This window comes from Molothrus aeneus, chromosome 7 (assembly GCF_037042795.1).
Source record: "Molothrus aeneus isolate 106 chromosome 7, BPBGC_Maene_1.0, whole genome shotgun sequence".
NCBI classification, from domain to species: domain Eukaryota; kingdom Metazoa; phylum Chordata; class Aves; order Passeriformes; family Icteridae; genus Molothrus; species Molothrus aeneus.
Window position 1 is genome coordinate 23,371,201 of NC_089652.1, and position 13,992 is coordinate 23,385,192.

At 61.5% G+C, this 13,992-nt stretch overlaps 2 protein-coding genes across 2 annotated transcripts; one reads left to right on the forward strand and one right to left on the reverse strand.

Moving 5' to 3' along the window:
* The first annotated feature begins 2,155 nt into the window (after positions 1–2,155).
* CYP27A1 (cytochrome P450 family 27 subfamily A member 1) lies at positions 2,156–7,413 on the forward strand. Its single transcript, XM_066553471.1, has 9 exons — positions 2,156–2,389; positions 4,434–4,624; positions 4,894–5,093; positions 5,177–5,374; positions 5,513–5,673; positions 6,003–6,169; positions 6,398–6,479; positions 6,553–6,753; positions 6,850–7,413. Exons 1-9 carry the CDS (start codon positions 2,156–2,158, stop codon positions 6,973–6,975), a joined length of 1,560 nt encoding a protein of 519 aa, XP_066409568.1. The 3' UTR covers positions 6,976–7,413.
* Positions 7,414–9,717: 2,304 nt separating this feature from the next.
* Positions 9,718–13,433, reverse strand: PRKAG3 (protein kinase AMP-activated non-catalytic subunit gamma 3). The gene is made up of 12 exons (XM_066553472.1): positions 13,401–13,433; positions 12,502–12,541; positions 12,007–12,227; positions 11,841–11,922; positions 11,696–11,754; positions 11,388–11,433; positions 11,212–11,266; positions 10,985–11,111; positions 10,717–10,882; positions 10,516–10,553; positions 10,140–10,286; positions 9,718–10,060 (listed from the first exon to the last, which is right to left on the reverse strand). Exons 1-12 carry the CDS (start codon positions 13,431–13,433, stop codon positions 9,944–9,946), a joined length of 1,131 nt encoding a protein of 376 aa, XP_066409569.1. The 3' UTR covers positions 9,718–9,943.
* Positions 13,434–13,992: the final 559 nt, after the last annotated feature.

Sequence of the window (13,992 nt, forward strand, 5' to 3'; positions counted from 1 at the left end):
GATGGATGGAGAGCTGGCCTGTGGAGAAGGAGTCAGAGGCACTGGTGGATCAAAAATAGTAAATGAGCTGACAACTTGCAGATCAGGTCTGAGACTGGAAAATAAGGAGCATGCCCAGCAGGGCAGGGAAGGTGGTTGCTCCTGCTCCACTCCACACTTGTGAGAACCCACCTGAAGCAGAGCAGCTCTGGGGTCCTCAGTGCGAGAGACATGAACCTGTTGGAGCAGGTTTGCATGAGCCAGACAAGGCTACAAAATGATCGGGGTGCTGAAGCACCTCTCCCGTGAAGACAGGCTGAGAGATTTTTGTTGTTCAACCTGGAGAAGGCTCGAGAACATCTTATTGCAACCTTTCAATATATAAACAGGCTTATAAGAAAGATAGAGACCTTTTACCAGGAGCCGTAGTTTTCACTCTTTTTGCAAGAGGCAATTGTTTTAAACTGAAAGAGGTGGTAGGGTTCCATTGCCCGGCAAGGGGAAGCACAGCAGGCTGGGAGAGGCCAAGGCCAAGGGGGTGTGAGAGCTACAGGGTCTCAGTTTCCCAGGCTGAGAGCTCACAGAAGTCCTCGGGCGGGGATTTTCCTGCTGCACCGGCTCTGAACCCGGCCGGGGCAAGGCAAGCGGCAGAGCTGGCTGTGAGCAGCCATGAGATGGCAGCAGGCGCTCGTTCTTGGCTGTCCCAGCCTGGGGTGCCTCAGGGGTGTCTACAAACTCGGGGGTGCCCGTGTCCTGCACCCCAGTCCTGGCCCCGCTGGCAGGGAGCACACAAAGCATCAGCCTGGAGCCTGGCACGGGACACTCCCGGTGCCCTGGTGAGACAGGACCGAGGGCAAGAACAGCCACTCACGGGGCTCCCAGATACCTGCCCAGCCTCACACAGCCTCCCTGGCCAGGACCTTGTACCCAATGCCCGATAAGGGCGGTTAATGATCAGCACTGGTGTCCCAGAGACATGGCGTGGGACATCCCTGGAGTGACACCTGGACAGGATCCTGCCTGCCCCACTGTCCCAGGCTGGCCAGAGCAGACACGTCCTGCATGCATGGTCCCAGACACCCCAGCAGGGTCCTGCTCAGGGCTGGACAGCTTGGCCTGCACCAGCCTGAGGCAGGAGCTGGCACTGTTCTGTCACTGGCATGAAAACATACCAAACCTCCCTCCAGTGTGCTGCCAGCAGCCACAGTGGGCTTACCAAGGTCTCCCCACCCATGGTCCTGGCTGGCAGTGCCTGGAGGAAGTGTTGAGAGAGAGCCTGGGATGGTTTGGACCCAGCTCTCCACAGCATCATCCTGCCCTGCTGGGGGACAAGGCAGACCCAGGGGGTGACAGGCAGGGAACAGAAGCAGGGCAGGAGGGCTCAGTCCAGGAGGGCAAGCAGACATAAAGAGCAGCCCAGCAGCGAACCTGGAGCTGATACAAGGTGTGCAAGTTCTGGGATGTGAAATCCAGTGCCAGAGCACAATGCCAGTGCTGGCACATGTTGTGCCCTGGCTGGTGCTGTGCCCAGTCCTCCTGCCCGTGGCTGGTGCACAATGCCCAGCACCCCCTGCCTATGTGCAATGCCCAGGATACAGCAGCACCTGGCTGCATCGTGCCAGGGCGCTGTACCTGCCGTGCCACGTCAGTGCTGGCTGCTAGCTGCCTTGTGCAAAGCTCCACCAGGCACAACACCTGGCACCCAGTACCTGCTACATGGCACTGGGCACCGCTGGTGCCACTTCCAGCACCCGCTGCCTGGTCTGTGATGCTGCTGAGCAGTCACCACTGTCCAGTACTCGGTGTATGGCTCATGGTAGCCGGTGTGCTGCACCGAGTACGTGGCACGCTGCAGCCGGTCTCCACGGCCCGGTGGAAGGTGTGCCGCAGCCGGCACACGGCGCACGGTACGGACTGCCCCGTGCCCGGTCCCCGCTGAGCAGCAGCCGGTACCCCGCATCCAGAGCGCAGCAGCCGGGGCCAGTATCCGTTGCGCAAGGCAGCGGGTGCGCGATTCTCTCTTCCCGGTGCGCGGTACCCGGTGCGCGATGCTCGGTCCCCGGTGCCGGTGCCCGGTCGCCGCCCCCGCACCGCCCCCAGCACCGCCCCCGGTGCCGCCCCCCACCACCCTCGGTGCCTCCCCGCCCCGCCCCGTCCCGTGCGCTGCCGACGGAGCATGGCGGGCCCGAGCGGCGGGGCCCGGTGGCCGCTGCTGCCGCTGCTCCTGCGCCCCCGCCCGCCGCCGCCGCGCAGCAGCCCGGGACCGCCGCGCAGGACCGGGGGCTCGGCGGCAGCGGCGGCGGGGCCGGCGCGGCTGAAGGGACCGGAGGAGCTGCCGGGGCCGGGGCTGCTCCGTACTTTCGTCTGGCTGTTCCTGCGGGGCTACCTGCTGCACACGCACCGGCTGCAGGTGCGCCGGGGCAGCCCGGCCCGGGGCTGCGGGCGTGCGGGGCTCGGGCTGCGCGGGGGCCTGGCGACCCTGCTCGGGGGCGTAGCGGGGAGGAAGGTTCGGAGGGGTGCGTGGGATGGAGGGGCTGCCGGGGGGGCTGCAGGGAGGATGCTGGACCCGGGGGGCTTTGCAGGGGAGGGAGTGGGTGCGGGCTGGGGCCAAGGGGAGATGGGCTCCAGGGAGGGGGTTAGCTGCCGACAAGTGACGGCAGGGAGTTGAGCGGGGGCGGCAGTGCCGGGGAGCAGAGGGGCTGGGCGGTGGGGGGCACCCGGCGCCGTAGGGTGATGCTGGGGCAGCAGGCAGAGAGGAACCAGCAGAACCGAGTGACCTCCGGAGGGTCCAGCCAGCCCAGGGCTGCTCCAGCATCCCCGAGCCGGCCGGGCAGCTGAGGGCAAAGGTTCGGGGGCATCTCACAGGGTCCTGGCATCCCTGGGCTCCCGGCTGTGACAGCTGGAGGGAGCAGCGGTTTTGGGTGCAGGTGACAGGGCAGGTTTTTGAGCAGATGATACAAGACAGGGGAGGGGTAGGCAGAGGTATTTGTTTTCTTCTGTCAACACTTCCTCATACGTCGGATGAAGCAAGCAATGGGCTTGGCTGGCTGCAAGCCAGGCGGCATCTTCCAGCACCCTGGAGCTCTGACCAGCCTGAGAAGCGTGCGGGATCAGGCCTCCCTGGCATCTCAGAGCACCAGGCGCTGCTGGTTGGAGAGGGTGCTGTCACAGGACAGTGGGATTTTGGGGTGTAGACACTGGAGCTCCCTCCTGCCCTTGGGACACAGCCTGGCTTTGCAGAAAGATGCTCACATTCTCTGGAGGTGTCTTTCCCCAGATCCAGGCAGCACTAGCTCCTCACAGCCCAGCTCTCCAAGGCCTGCACTGTGTCAGGTCCTGGCTGCCAGCAGATGCTGGTCGGCAGGCTCCAAGCCGGGGCACAGCTGCCCCATGCCCGCGAGCTGCCTGCATACCGGGGCGGCCGTCCCTCCCCCTCCTCCTGCCACCATGCACGAGGAACGAGGAACGTCTCCCCGTGGTGACGAATCCAGCTGAATCCAGGCACAGGCTGCGATGCAGACAGTCACCAAGGGAGATTGTACCACGTGCATCCCCGCAGCCACGGGGAATGGGGACCAGGGCTTGCCTGCTAAGTCCCCTGCATCCCCCCCATGCTTGGACATGCTCTGCAGGGGCTCTGGCTGTGCCTGGGTGGGATGGAAAGTGGCCTTTGGACACGGCCCTGTGCAGATTTGCAAAGGGCTGCCCAGCTGCCCCCAAGGGATGCACTTGGAGGTCACGGTTCTCCCGGCCAGGGCAGCAGGCATGGCACCTGTGGCTGCAGACAAGCAGAGGGCACCTGCAGCCAACAGGGCCCAGAGCAGGGCTGATGCTGGTGAACATCCCCTAGCTGGCCTGTGGCCCCAGGGCCATGCCCTGGACGTGACAGCCTGTTCTGGGAGCAGCCCAGTCATGCCTTAGCCTGGTGCTGCCCTCCCACTGCTGATCATTAACCACCCTTACTGGGTGGTGAGTTCAAGGACTCACTCAGCAACTGTTGTCCCCAGGTTAAGCAGAGCCTGGGCCATGCTGGAAGCAGCAGGACTTAGCCCTGCTGGTGGTTGCTGCAATGGTCCTGCATCTCAGCACACTCCTGTGCTTGGCAGTTGTCTCTGTCCCTGCTGTCCCTTCTTGGTCGTCCTTCCCCAAAAGACCCACCAGGCTGTCTCTGCATCTCTGGGGTGGATGAAGGATGTGCCAGTCTGTGCTGAGGGGTCAGTGCCTGGTGTACTTAATGCTGGGAGAGGAAATGAGCCCGGAGACACCAGCCCAGGCCATCTGCAGAGCACTTCAAGGATGCTGCCAGCTTGGGGGGGGTCAGAGGCAGGTGCATGAGCTGAGGTGATGCAGAGGGGTCCATGGGATGGGTGCAGATAGGCTCGTTCAGGGTTGGGGCAGGGAGGATCTGACCCAACTTGTCCCATTGGCCCTGCCATGCTTTGTGTGCATCACAGGTGATATCCCGACGCCTTTATGGACCTATCTGGAAGTCAACCTTCGGACATTATAGGAACATCAACATTGGGAGCCCAGTGGTGCTGGAGCAGCTGCTGCGGCAGGAGGGCAAGTACCCCATGCGCAGCGACATGGCGCTGTGGAAGGAGCACCGGGACACCCGGCGCCTGCCCTACGGACCCTTCACCGAGTGAGTCCCGCCCTGGCTGTGCTCTCTGGGCCAGCATACATCTCCTGCCCCCTCCCTAGGTGCAGGGCCCAGGTGGTAGTTGGCATTACTCCCACTCCTGCAAGCTGCCTGTCCCCACCAAGTAGAAGGGCATGGCCGCAGCAGGCGGAATGACCCCTGGGATGGTTCCAGCCTGGGTGGGGAGTGTGCACAAAGGGATTGGGGAACTGCTGCCAGCCACTGCCCCCTGCCCGTCCGTGCCCCCAGCACTGAACCTTGTCCCCATCCAGGGAAGGGGAGCGCTGGTACCGCCTGCGCCAGGTCCTCAACAAGCGGCTGCTGAAGCCCTCGGAGGCGCTGCTGTACGCGGATGCCATCGGGGAGGTGGTGTCAGACCTGATGGTGCGCCTGCGGGAGGAGCGGAGCCGCAGCCCCTCGGGGGTGCTGGTGGGGGACGTGGCCAACCTGCTCTACCGCTTTGCCCTGGAAGGTAGGGGTGTCCTCTCCCTCACCCCTGCCCTGTCCCACCATTCCCATTCCTCCAGAGGTCTGGATGCTGTTTGTCCCCCACAGGTATCTCTTACATCCTCTTTGAGACCCGCATCGGGTGCCTCAAGCAGCAGGTCCCTGCTGAGACCCAGCGCTTCATTGACTCCATCAACCTCATGTTCAAGAACTCCATCTTTGCCACCGTCCTGCCCCGATGGAGCCGCAAGGTGCTGCCCTTCTGGGACCGTTACCTGGACAGCTGGGACACCATCTTTGCCTTTGGTGAGTGGTGATGGTGGGGATCCAGGGTGGTGGCACTGGGCTCCCTAAGGACCCTCAAAAGCAGGGCAGTCCCTGGCCAAATGTCTTATTGGCAGCCCTCGCTCTGTGAGCTCTGGTTCCTACTCTCTGTCCCTGCAGGCAAGAAACTGATTGACCGAAAGATGGAGGAGCTGGAGGGGCAGGTGGAGCGTGGCACGGAGGTGTCTGGCTACCTGAGCTACCTGCTGGCCAGTGGCAGACTCAGCCTGGATGAGGTCTATGGCAGCGTAGCCGAGTTGCTGCTGGCCGGTGTGGACACGGTGAGAGCCAGGCAGCTGCTGTCAGGGGATCCCTGCTGTGCTCCATGCCCAAGGGAACCCAGCATTGGGCCATGCTCCACCCAGCCCTTGCGAGCTCTAGCCCAGTTGGGGCTGATGCTCCACAAGGGCAAACCCTCAGGGATTGGTCAGTACAGACCCTGTCCTCTGCTCCCTGCCTCCCTCTCCCCTGTGCTTGCTGCCCCTCACCCCTGACTTTTCTGCATACCAGAGCAGGGGCTTTCTGGTGCCATACTGATGCTGTGCTTGGCACAAGGCTGTTCAGCTACTGGCCCCAATTCCTTCACTCCCCCTGGTGCTCCACTCCCCAGACCTCCAACACGCTGTCCTGGGCTTTGTACCACCTCTCCCGGGACCCAGACATCCAGGAGACCCTGTACCAGGAGCTGAAAGCTGTTGTGCCTCCCGACCGGTTTCCTGCTGCTGAGGATATCCCCAAGTTGCCGATGCTTCGGGCCATTATCAAGGAGACTCTGAGGTACATCCCAGCCTTGTCCCTGCCCTGAGGTCCTGGTCATCAGCTCCTTCTCCAGGGGGCATGCACCAACCAGGCAGGAGGCAAGGCTGGATTTCAGTCCCTCTGGACTGTGAATATCCACCTCCCCCCTGGGGAGCTGCTGAGCCTTGTCCTGCCCGTGTCTCATCTCACTCTCTCCTGGATCTCCAGATGAGTTCTGCTCCCCCACTAACTCTCTCCATATCCCAGAGTCTACCCTGTGGTGCCCACCAATGCCAGGGTCTTCTATGAGAAGGACATTGTCATCGGAGACTACCTCTTCCCCAAGAATGTGAGTGGGGGCCGTGCTGTGGGGACCCCCGCTGCACTCAGCGGGGTCATTAACCCCCAATTCCCCCCTGCAGACCCTCTTTGTCCTGGCGCACTACGCGATGTCCCATGATGAGACCTACTTCCCCGAGCCCGAGCGGTTCCTGCCCCAGCGCTGGCTCCGGGGACACGGCTCCCCTCACCACCCCTTCAGCTCCATCCCCTTCGGCTACGGGGTCCGCGCGTGTGTTGGGCGCCGCATCGCTGAGCTGGAGATGCACCTGGCCCTTGCCAGGGTAAGTAGGGATCCCTTCACTTTGGGTGTCTTGCCATGAGCTGGGATGGGTGTCCCAGGGAGTACTCGAGGCACTGCCAACCCCTTCTCCCCACAGATGATCCAGGCATTTGAGGTGCGGCCGGACCCCCGTGGCGTAGAAGTGACGTCTGTGTCCCGCATTGTCCTGGTGGCTGACAAGCCCATCAACCTGGAATTCATCGCTCGCCCGGGAGCCCCCTGACTGCACGTCCACCCCCACCCTGGGTGCCAAATGGAGATCCCCTTACTGCCCCACAAGGAGGACAGGAAGGCAAACCCCTTCCCTGGCCAGCTTGGGCCAGGGGGCTTACAGCCCCACAGTGGGAAGGGTGGGGGGGATGAGAGATTGCCCCCAAATCACCCCTGGGCCACTAGTAGCCCCTTGCCCAAAATCAGCAGGAGGCTAGGGGAACTGCTGTGCCTTTGACACACTGCAGGGGGGTTGTGTCCCCCCCCATACCGTGCCCAGCTGGGCTGTGTCAGGAACCTGGGAGCTCTTTTGGGGCTGGGGGAAAGCAGGGAGGGGGCTTGCAGCCATTCGGTGTCTCCTTCATCCTGTCCTTGTGTAGCTGCGCGTGGATCTGTGCCCGGAGCCAGGACATCTGGGTCCTCTCTGAACAGCTGACCTTGGCCTCAGAAACTTCTCTGTGCCTCACTTTTCCCCTTGCCCCCAGGGGAGGGTTGAGTGCTGGTGGTGTTTGGGGTTTGCACCTTTCCCAAGGGACAGAGCCAGCCCTGGTCCTGGGAAAGCACAGCAATAACACATTCCTTGTGATGGGAGGAGGCCTGTCACCACCCATCACTGGTATTGCATCCCCTGGAAGAGCCAGCCGGCTCAGGAGGGGTGTTTAGTTCCTGGGACTTTCCACTGTCAGCCATTATTGCACTGAGATGCTGATATGGGGTAACAGGAATGGGAGGGCTTGCTGCAGGCAAAGCAGGAGGAAAAAGATCAGCTCAGCATCCCCTACCCCCAAGCCAGGACCATTGCAAGGCTCACAGCTGGTAGCAGCCACAGGCAGGGGATGCATTGCCTTTTTCCCAGAGACCTCGAGGGATGGAGCATGGGACATTTTTAACAGTGAACCCCTCATAAGTTCCTTCTTCTTGGACTGAGGGAAGCAGCAGGCAGAAACCTTGCTGGTACCAAAGCTTCTGTCCCTCAGTGTGTCCTGAAGGGATCTGCACAGCACCAAGATGATTAAGACTGCATGCCCTGTGTCCCCATCCCCTTGGTTCTACCCACATGTGCCGAGGTACTACTCTGCTAGTGCCAAACTTGCTGGCAAACAGCCAGTACCCCTTCCCCAGCCTGGTTCTCTCCAGAGGAGTCATGCCCAGCTTTACCCCAGAAAGGCAAGAGGCAGTTCTTGGATCAGGCTGTTTTGTTACAGCAATGCTGAACAGACTAACAAATAAATAAATATCCCCTGCCCACCCCAAAACGTGCACAGGGTCTCCATGCAAGTGCCCATCCTGCTGCCAGCTCTGGCACAGACTGTGCCTCTGCCAGAGAGCCCCAGCCCCATGTGACCCTAAAATAAAAAAGCCTGTGTGTGCAGCTGAGCCTACGCTACCAGGCACCGAGCACAGACAGCGGGACTGTGTTCACTAGGAGGGAGCCACAACAGAAACGCTCAGATCCATCAGCAGGATGGCAGAGGGTGGCCAGGTCCTCTGCCCAGCTGCAGGCATGTTGCAGCCCCTCAGCACAGTGCCCACTGAGCATCACTGTGTGCTCACTGGCCGGAGGCACCCCTGGGTCCCATTTTCAGTGTTTCTGCCTCTCCAAGACCAGCAGGATCTAGCCCTGGACTCAAGACGAGCCTGAGGACTGGGGTGAACAGGCATGTCCTCCCCACAGAGAGCCTTCGGGCCCAAGCCTCCTTCTCACAGGTCACGCAGGAGATCCCCAAGTCAGACAAGACAGTGGCATTTCCCTGGTGTCTTCAGAGTGAGGATCGATCGATGCCTGTGAGGCAAGAGAGCGTGTGAGACCATAACCTCCAATCAGTGCTGGACTGGCCACTCTGTGACATGGCCCCTCCAGCCCTCCCAGTGGACACTGGGGTCTTTCCTCCAGTCCTTGCTTGTATGCAAGCCCTGGGGTAGGAGGGAGGGAAGCTTGGCTGGCATGGGACATCTCAGTGGCCCCCTGCAGCTCCTGATACAGCCGCCCCTGTGGGCATCAGGAACAGGGTGAGCAATGCACTGTGATTGGGGGAGGGGGGCAAGGGGGATATCCCATTTGTGGCTAACACACACCATCCCCAGTCCCCTTCTGTGCAGAGCAGGTGGGCATTGCTGGGGGAACTGGTAGGCACAGGCCTGTCCCAACCCATTGCCCACCACCACCCCAAAAAGCATAATTACCTTTGGGAAGCAATTGGGAACTGGAGCCAGCTCCCCCCTCCTCATTTCACCCCTAAAGAGGTGCCACAGTGGGTGTCAGGACCATACCCATCCATAGCCAGTGAGGATTCACCAGGCAGTGGGTGAGCAGAGCTGGCTGCAGGTGGCCAGGCAGTGTGGTTCCAGTGCCACCTGGGAGTGAGCCCTGTCTCTGGAACAGACAGTTTTGGGGCTGCTGCAAGTGGAGGGGGTGGGGGGCTCTGCCAGCTGGGGCCCATGGGCTGGCCACATTTTGTTTATGGCTAGTGGTGGGCAGCAGGTCTGGGGTGTGTGAGTGGGGGTCTGTCTGCTCTGTGTCCTTTGGGAATGGCACTGGAGGTGCTCAGGTCTCAGGAGGAGAATGAGGCAAGATAAAAAATAGGCTTTTATCTTGGGGTGCATCACACCCCAAAACCCTCATCTAGCCCAAAGCCCAGGGACCTGCAAAACCTGCATTCCACATGCTGCCTGAATGGGATTCTGGCAGAGTGTCTCCATGGAAGGTGCCCCCATCCTTCCTCACAGTCACCAGGGATCCCCTGTGATCCTTGTGTACCCCTGGGACAGGCAGTATCTGCGTCCTGCTGTCCCTACCTGGGCACCCAGCGCTACCAGACCCCAGCCCCAGCCTCCTCCATCCCCCAGGACCACTTTGGATGGGGCAGAGGCAGGTGACCCAGCAGCAGGGAGGGGACAGGCACACAGCAATGAGGGGGTGGTGCCTACCTGAAGTGGAGAGAAATTGAGGGTGCAAGTGGAGAGAGATGGAGCACCGTGGGCTAAGAGCTAAGAGCATCAATACCTGCAGGAGTGAGCACAAGGGCCTGCAGGATGTCAGAGAGGGAGACGATGCCCCGTGGGTAGTGGTTCTCATCCACCAGAACCAGGCGATGGACCTGTGGGTGCAGGCAGAGCATCACGGGCAGGCTGGGCAGCTGGCAGCCGTGGCTGGCACACAGCACCCCGGCCACTCACCTGCTCCTTGGCAATGCGGTCAATTATGTCCTCCATGGGTTCGTGGGGGTAGCAGGTGAGAACCCCCTCCAGGCAGACAGTGCGCTGCTGCAGCGCCTCCCTCACACTGATGTCCAGGTTGTTGTAGGTCTTCTGGGCTGCCAGGTGCTGTGATAGATGTGTCCCCATTCAGCGCCCCAAGGTGTCCTTGCACCCCATTGTGCCACCACAGAAGGGACACCGAGCCCAGGAGATGCACAGAGCAGATGTGCACTGGCACATGCATGACACTGCATGTGGGGTGGGTTGGCATGGGCACAGACAGGTATAAGCACCCCACCAGTGCATGCAAGGGGCCAAACTTGAGCCTGGGCATGCACACATGCAGGGTACTCACAATGACATCAAACCGCGAGTACAGGCCAACCACCTGCCCTGCAAAGAGAAACAGTGCAGGGGCTGCAGAAGGGACCACCTGCCATTTTCCTCCCATACCCAAGGGGCAGCCCAGGGGCCAGGAGAGGGGTTCTGGGCAGGGATGGTGCTGGAGCTGCTAGCAGAGGGAGATGAGGACGTCACTTTTTCCCTCCCCAGGTACCAGCATCATTGATGACAGGCAAGGCAGAGACACGGCGATCCACAAAAATCTCCAAGGCAGTGTAGACTGGGGCAGACTCAGCCACGACGGCCAGATCACGGAAGGTGCCAATGCACAGTTCCTGCACTGTTTTCTTCAGGAAGCGTGGCTTGGGGATGGTAGAAGCCTTCAATGGGACAGGGCAGGGCTGGGCTGGCACCTGCATGTACCTTGACACCCTTGCCTGTGACACCAGCCACGAGTGTGTACAAACAGCCCCAGCACTCACAAAGATGTGGAGGAACTTGAGGATGCGCTTGTGCGTTAGGATGTGCAGGACATTGCCCGAGACAGGCTCAATGACAGGCAGGCGGTGGATCTTGTGCTTGATCAGGGAGTAGACAGCATCGAAGAGGCTGTGGGTGATGTGGACATCATTGTGGGACAGGGCTGTGTTCAGGTGCACACACACCCCACTGCAAGGGGTGTGCTCTCCCCCAGTGGACAGGCTCTCACCTATTGCTTGGAGAGATGTAGACCAGTGGCTGGAGGGAGCCCTGCAGGTACACCTCTGCCAACGAGGAGAGCTATGAGAGGAGGTCCTCCAGCCCTCTCTTGCAGCCCCACAATCTCAGAGCCCACCTCCATGCCCTGTGTGACAACATCAGCCCAGCCACCCACATGATTTTTACCTCTCCAGGTCTCAATCTTGTGCTCTTCCACCTCGTAGATCTGCACCTGGAGGCAGGGAAATGCCCTGGTCATGGTGGCTCTATGGTGGCACTCTGAGACACTGCCCCCTTCCTTGGGCATCGTGCCCCATCACCCAAACACAGGGATTACATTTTGGGGGCAGGGGAGCAAGAAGTGGATGCTGGTCTGGCCGGGAATCATCCCCTGGTCATTGTCTAGCGACTAAGAAGGGATCAGGAGTGGTGGGGACAGCCACTCCCTGCGCCATGCGTGTCCCGATCCCCCAAGCCCTCCTTGTGGCACTCACCAAAGGTGAGCGGTAGTAGCGGTGGAGGATGTTGATGAAGTCGGTGATGGTGAGCATCCCTGTGGAGACACGTGGGGCTGGCAGCGCTGCCTGTACCCACTCTGCCAGGCAGGGGATGGGGCCAGGCATTGCTTCTGCCACTCACCCACAAAGCTCTGCGTCTTGCTGTCCCAGAGAGGGGCAGCACGAACCCCGTTGGCCACCAGTGCCAAAAAGGCTTTCTTGATCTGCTGGCAGAGTGCAGAGGGGTTCAGAGGATCCCCAAGCCTGCTTCTTCACTGCCCATCCCCACTCATCCCCCAGGTTATCACCTCCAGGGAGATGTCAAAGACAACAAGCTTGCAGCTGGTGGGGATGGCATCATAGCAGCAGTGGCTCCTCAAGAAGTGCATATAGACCTCAGCATCAGGGGTCTGAAACTCGGTCTCTGGGCCCAGCCCGAGTATCTCATTTCCCAGTGTGAAGGTGACAGGTCTCCTGTATTCTTCCTCCTCCTCTTCCTCCTCCCCGGTGCATACAGCCTTTGGAAACCCTGCAGGCGAAGTCACCCCAGCCCTAGCCAGTAAGCTGAGCTGCTGGGTCTCAGCTGCTGGGACTCAGCACCCTCCTGCCTGGGGAGAGCAGGAGATGCTGCCGACAGAGCCCCCATTCCCTATTCCACAGGGGCAGCACATAGCAGTTCTCCAGCCTGGGGCAGACTCCAGCTGAGGAGAGGGGTATGGGCAGGGTGGGCAGAGGACCAATGCATTTGTCACATGGTAAGGCAGTCCCCCCTCCTACACACCTAGACTCTTCCTGCTACCCACCTTCCTCCTCAGGGCACGCAACAGCTTCCAGCAGCGCCACCTGAGAGGGCACACAGTGAGCAGGGGTCAGCAGGAATCAACCCAATCTTTTCCCCATCCATGGATTCTGCCTGCACCCACCCAGTTGCTCTGGCCCACCCAAGCCAGGCAGAGAGAACTGTCTTTTCAGGGTGGGGATGTGGGCACCCCCCACCAGCCCAGGACCCCCAGAGCCTGCAGTCTCCATGCAGCTCCAATCCAGGACACCCAGCTTGTTCTCCTGCTCTGGGGAGACAGCAGGGGTCTCCAGAGCAGGACAAGGCATGGATGGCAGGACCTCCTGCCTTCTCTCTCTGCTCTTGGAGCCAAGCATGTCCCACAGTGGCTCTGCACCCATCCTCTCCCAATCCCAAGGTGTAAATTCCGTTCTCACTTCTTCCCGTGCAGAGAGCCTCGCCAACCCCACTGGCCCCTCCCGGGGACCAGGTCCATCCCAGGAAACCTATACTAACAAAGCAGCAGCCCGAGGAAGGGAGTCCACAGGGCCGGATGGCTGACCCCGTTCCCCCAGTCCCCAGGACACCCTATATAACACAGCAGCACATGCAGAGGGAAGAGCTACCCCGCCCACAAACATTCCTGACAGAGACAAAGTTTACAGGCCACCCTAAAATAATGAAAGCACAGAGAAGGGACCACTTCCTAAGGAGCCTAGAGCCAACACAGAGAAGAGACCCTGCACCACCTGGCCCAGCCGTTCCCAAGGGGCTTGGCACAGCTGGGACAAGGACGTCCTTGTCCCCAGGGCTGCATGTCCGTGGGAAGGGGCCGGTCAGTCGCCCACATTCTCCCGCCCCCGGGGTGGCCTGTCCCCAGTCGGGGGTCTGTCGGGCCGCGCCCCCCACCCAGCCTTACGGTACCTGGGACGCGGCGGGGCCACGGAGCTGCTCCATGCTATCTGCGGGGCAGCGCTGCTATTCTGGGCCCGCGGCTGGCGTGGCCCTGGCAGATAGAGTGTCAGCGAGCAATGCCAGCCATGCCCCCACCGCCACCGCCGCGGGGGGGGGCACGGCCGGCACCAGCGAGCAGCGCCCGCAGCCACCTCGCAGCCTCGGGCTGAACTAGGTGGTGGCGGCCCCGGGGGCAGCGCTGGCCATGGGGACCCGAGGGAGGGGGCGATGGAGGGATAGCTGGGGGCAGAGAGCGGAGGGACACCCCGCTCTGCTCCCCCCGCCCTCCAGGAGCGGTCCAGCCTGCCCGGTGCTGCCCGGCCCCGTCGCGGTGGGGGCACAGCGTTCCCCCCCTCCACGGGGATGCTGGAGAATGGCTGGATCCAGCCACGGGCTGCGTGCATGCGGACCCTTTGTCCTCAGCGCTGCCCAGCCCTGCCTGTCCCTGCCCGGGATCCTGCTGCAGCTCACTGTCCGCGGTGACCCTGCTCCCACGGCGGGGACAGCCCGACCTGTGGGGTAACCTCCTTCCTTGCCGCGGGGCCATCCCCTCCTGCTCGCC

What these genes read in the sequence shown, in the direction of transcription:
- CYP27A1 (XM_066553471.1), top strand. Translation starts at nt 2,156, where the DNA reads ATGGCGGGCCCGAGCGGCGGGGCCCGGTGGCCGCTGCTGCCGCTGCTC. An exon ending in TGCTGGCCGGTGTGGACACG is followed by an intron (nt 5,674 to 6,002) that starts GTGAGAGCCAGG and finishes TCCACTCCCCAG; the next exon opens with ACCTCCAACACGCTGTCCTG. An exon ending in TGCACCTGGCCCTTGCCAGG is followed by an intron (nt 6,754 to 6,849) that starts GTAAGTAGGGAT and finishes TTCTCCCCACAG; the next exon opens with ATGATCCAGGCATTTGAGGT.
- PRKAG3 (XM_066553472.1), bottom strand. Translation starts at nt 13,433, where the DNA reads ATGGAGCAGCTCCGTGGCCCCGCCGCGTCCCAG. An exon ending in TACATCTCTCCAAGCAATAG is followed by an intron (nt 11,112 to 11,211) that starts GTGAGAGCCTGT and finishes CATCACCCACAG; the next exon opens with CCTCTTCGATGCTGTCTACT. An exon ending in TCAAGTTCCTCCACATCTTT is followed by an intron (nt 10,883 to 10,984) that starts GTGAGTGCTGGG and finishes GTCCCATTGAAG; the next exon opens with GCTTCTACCATCCCCAAGCC.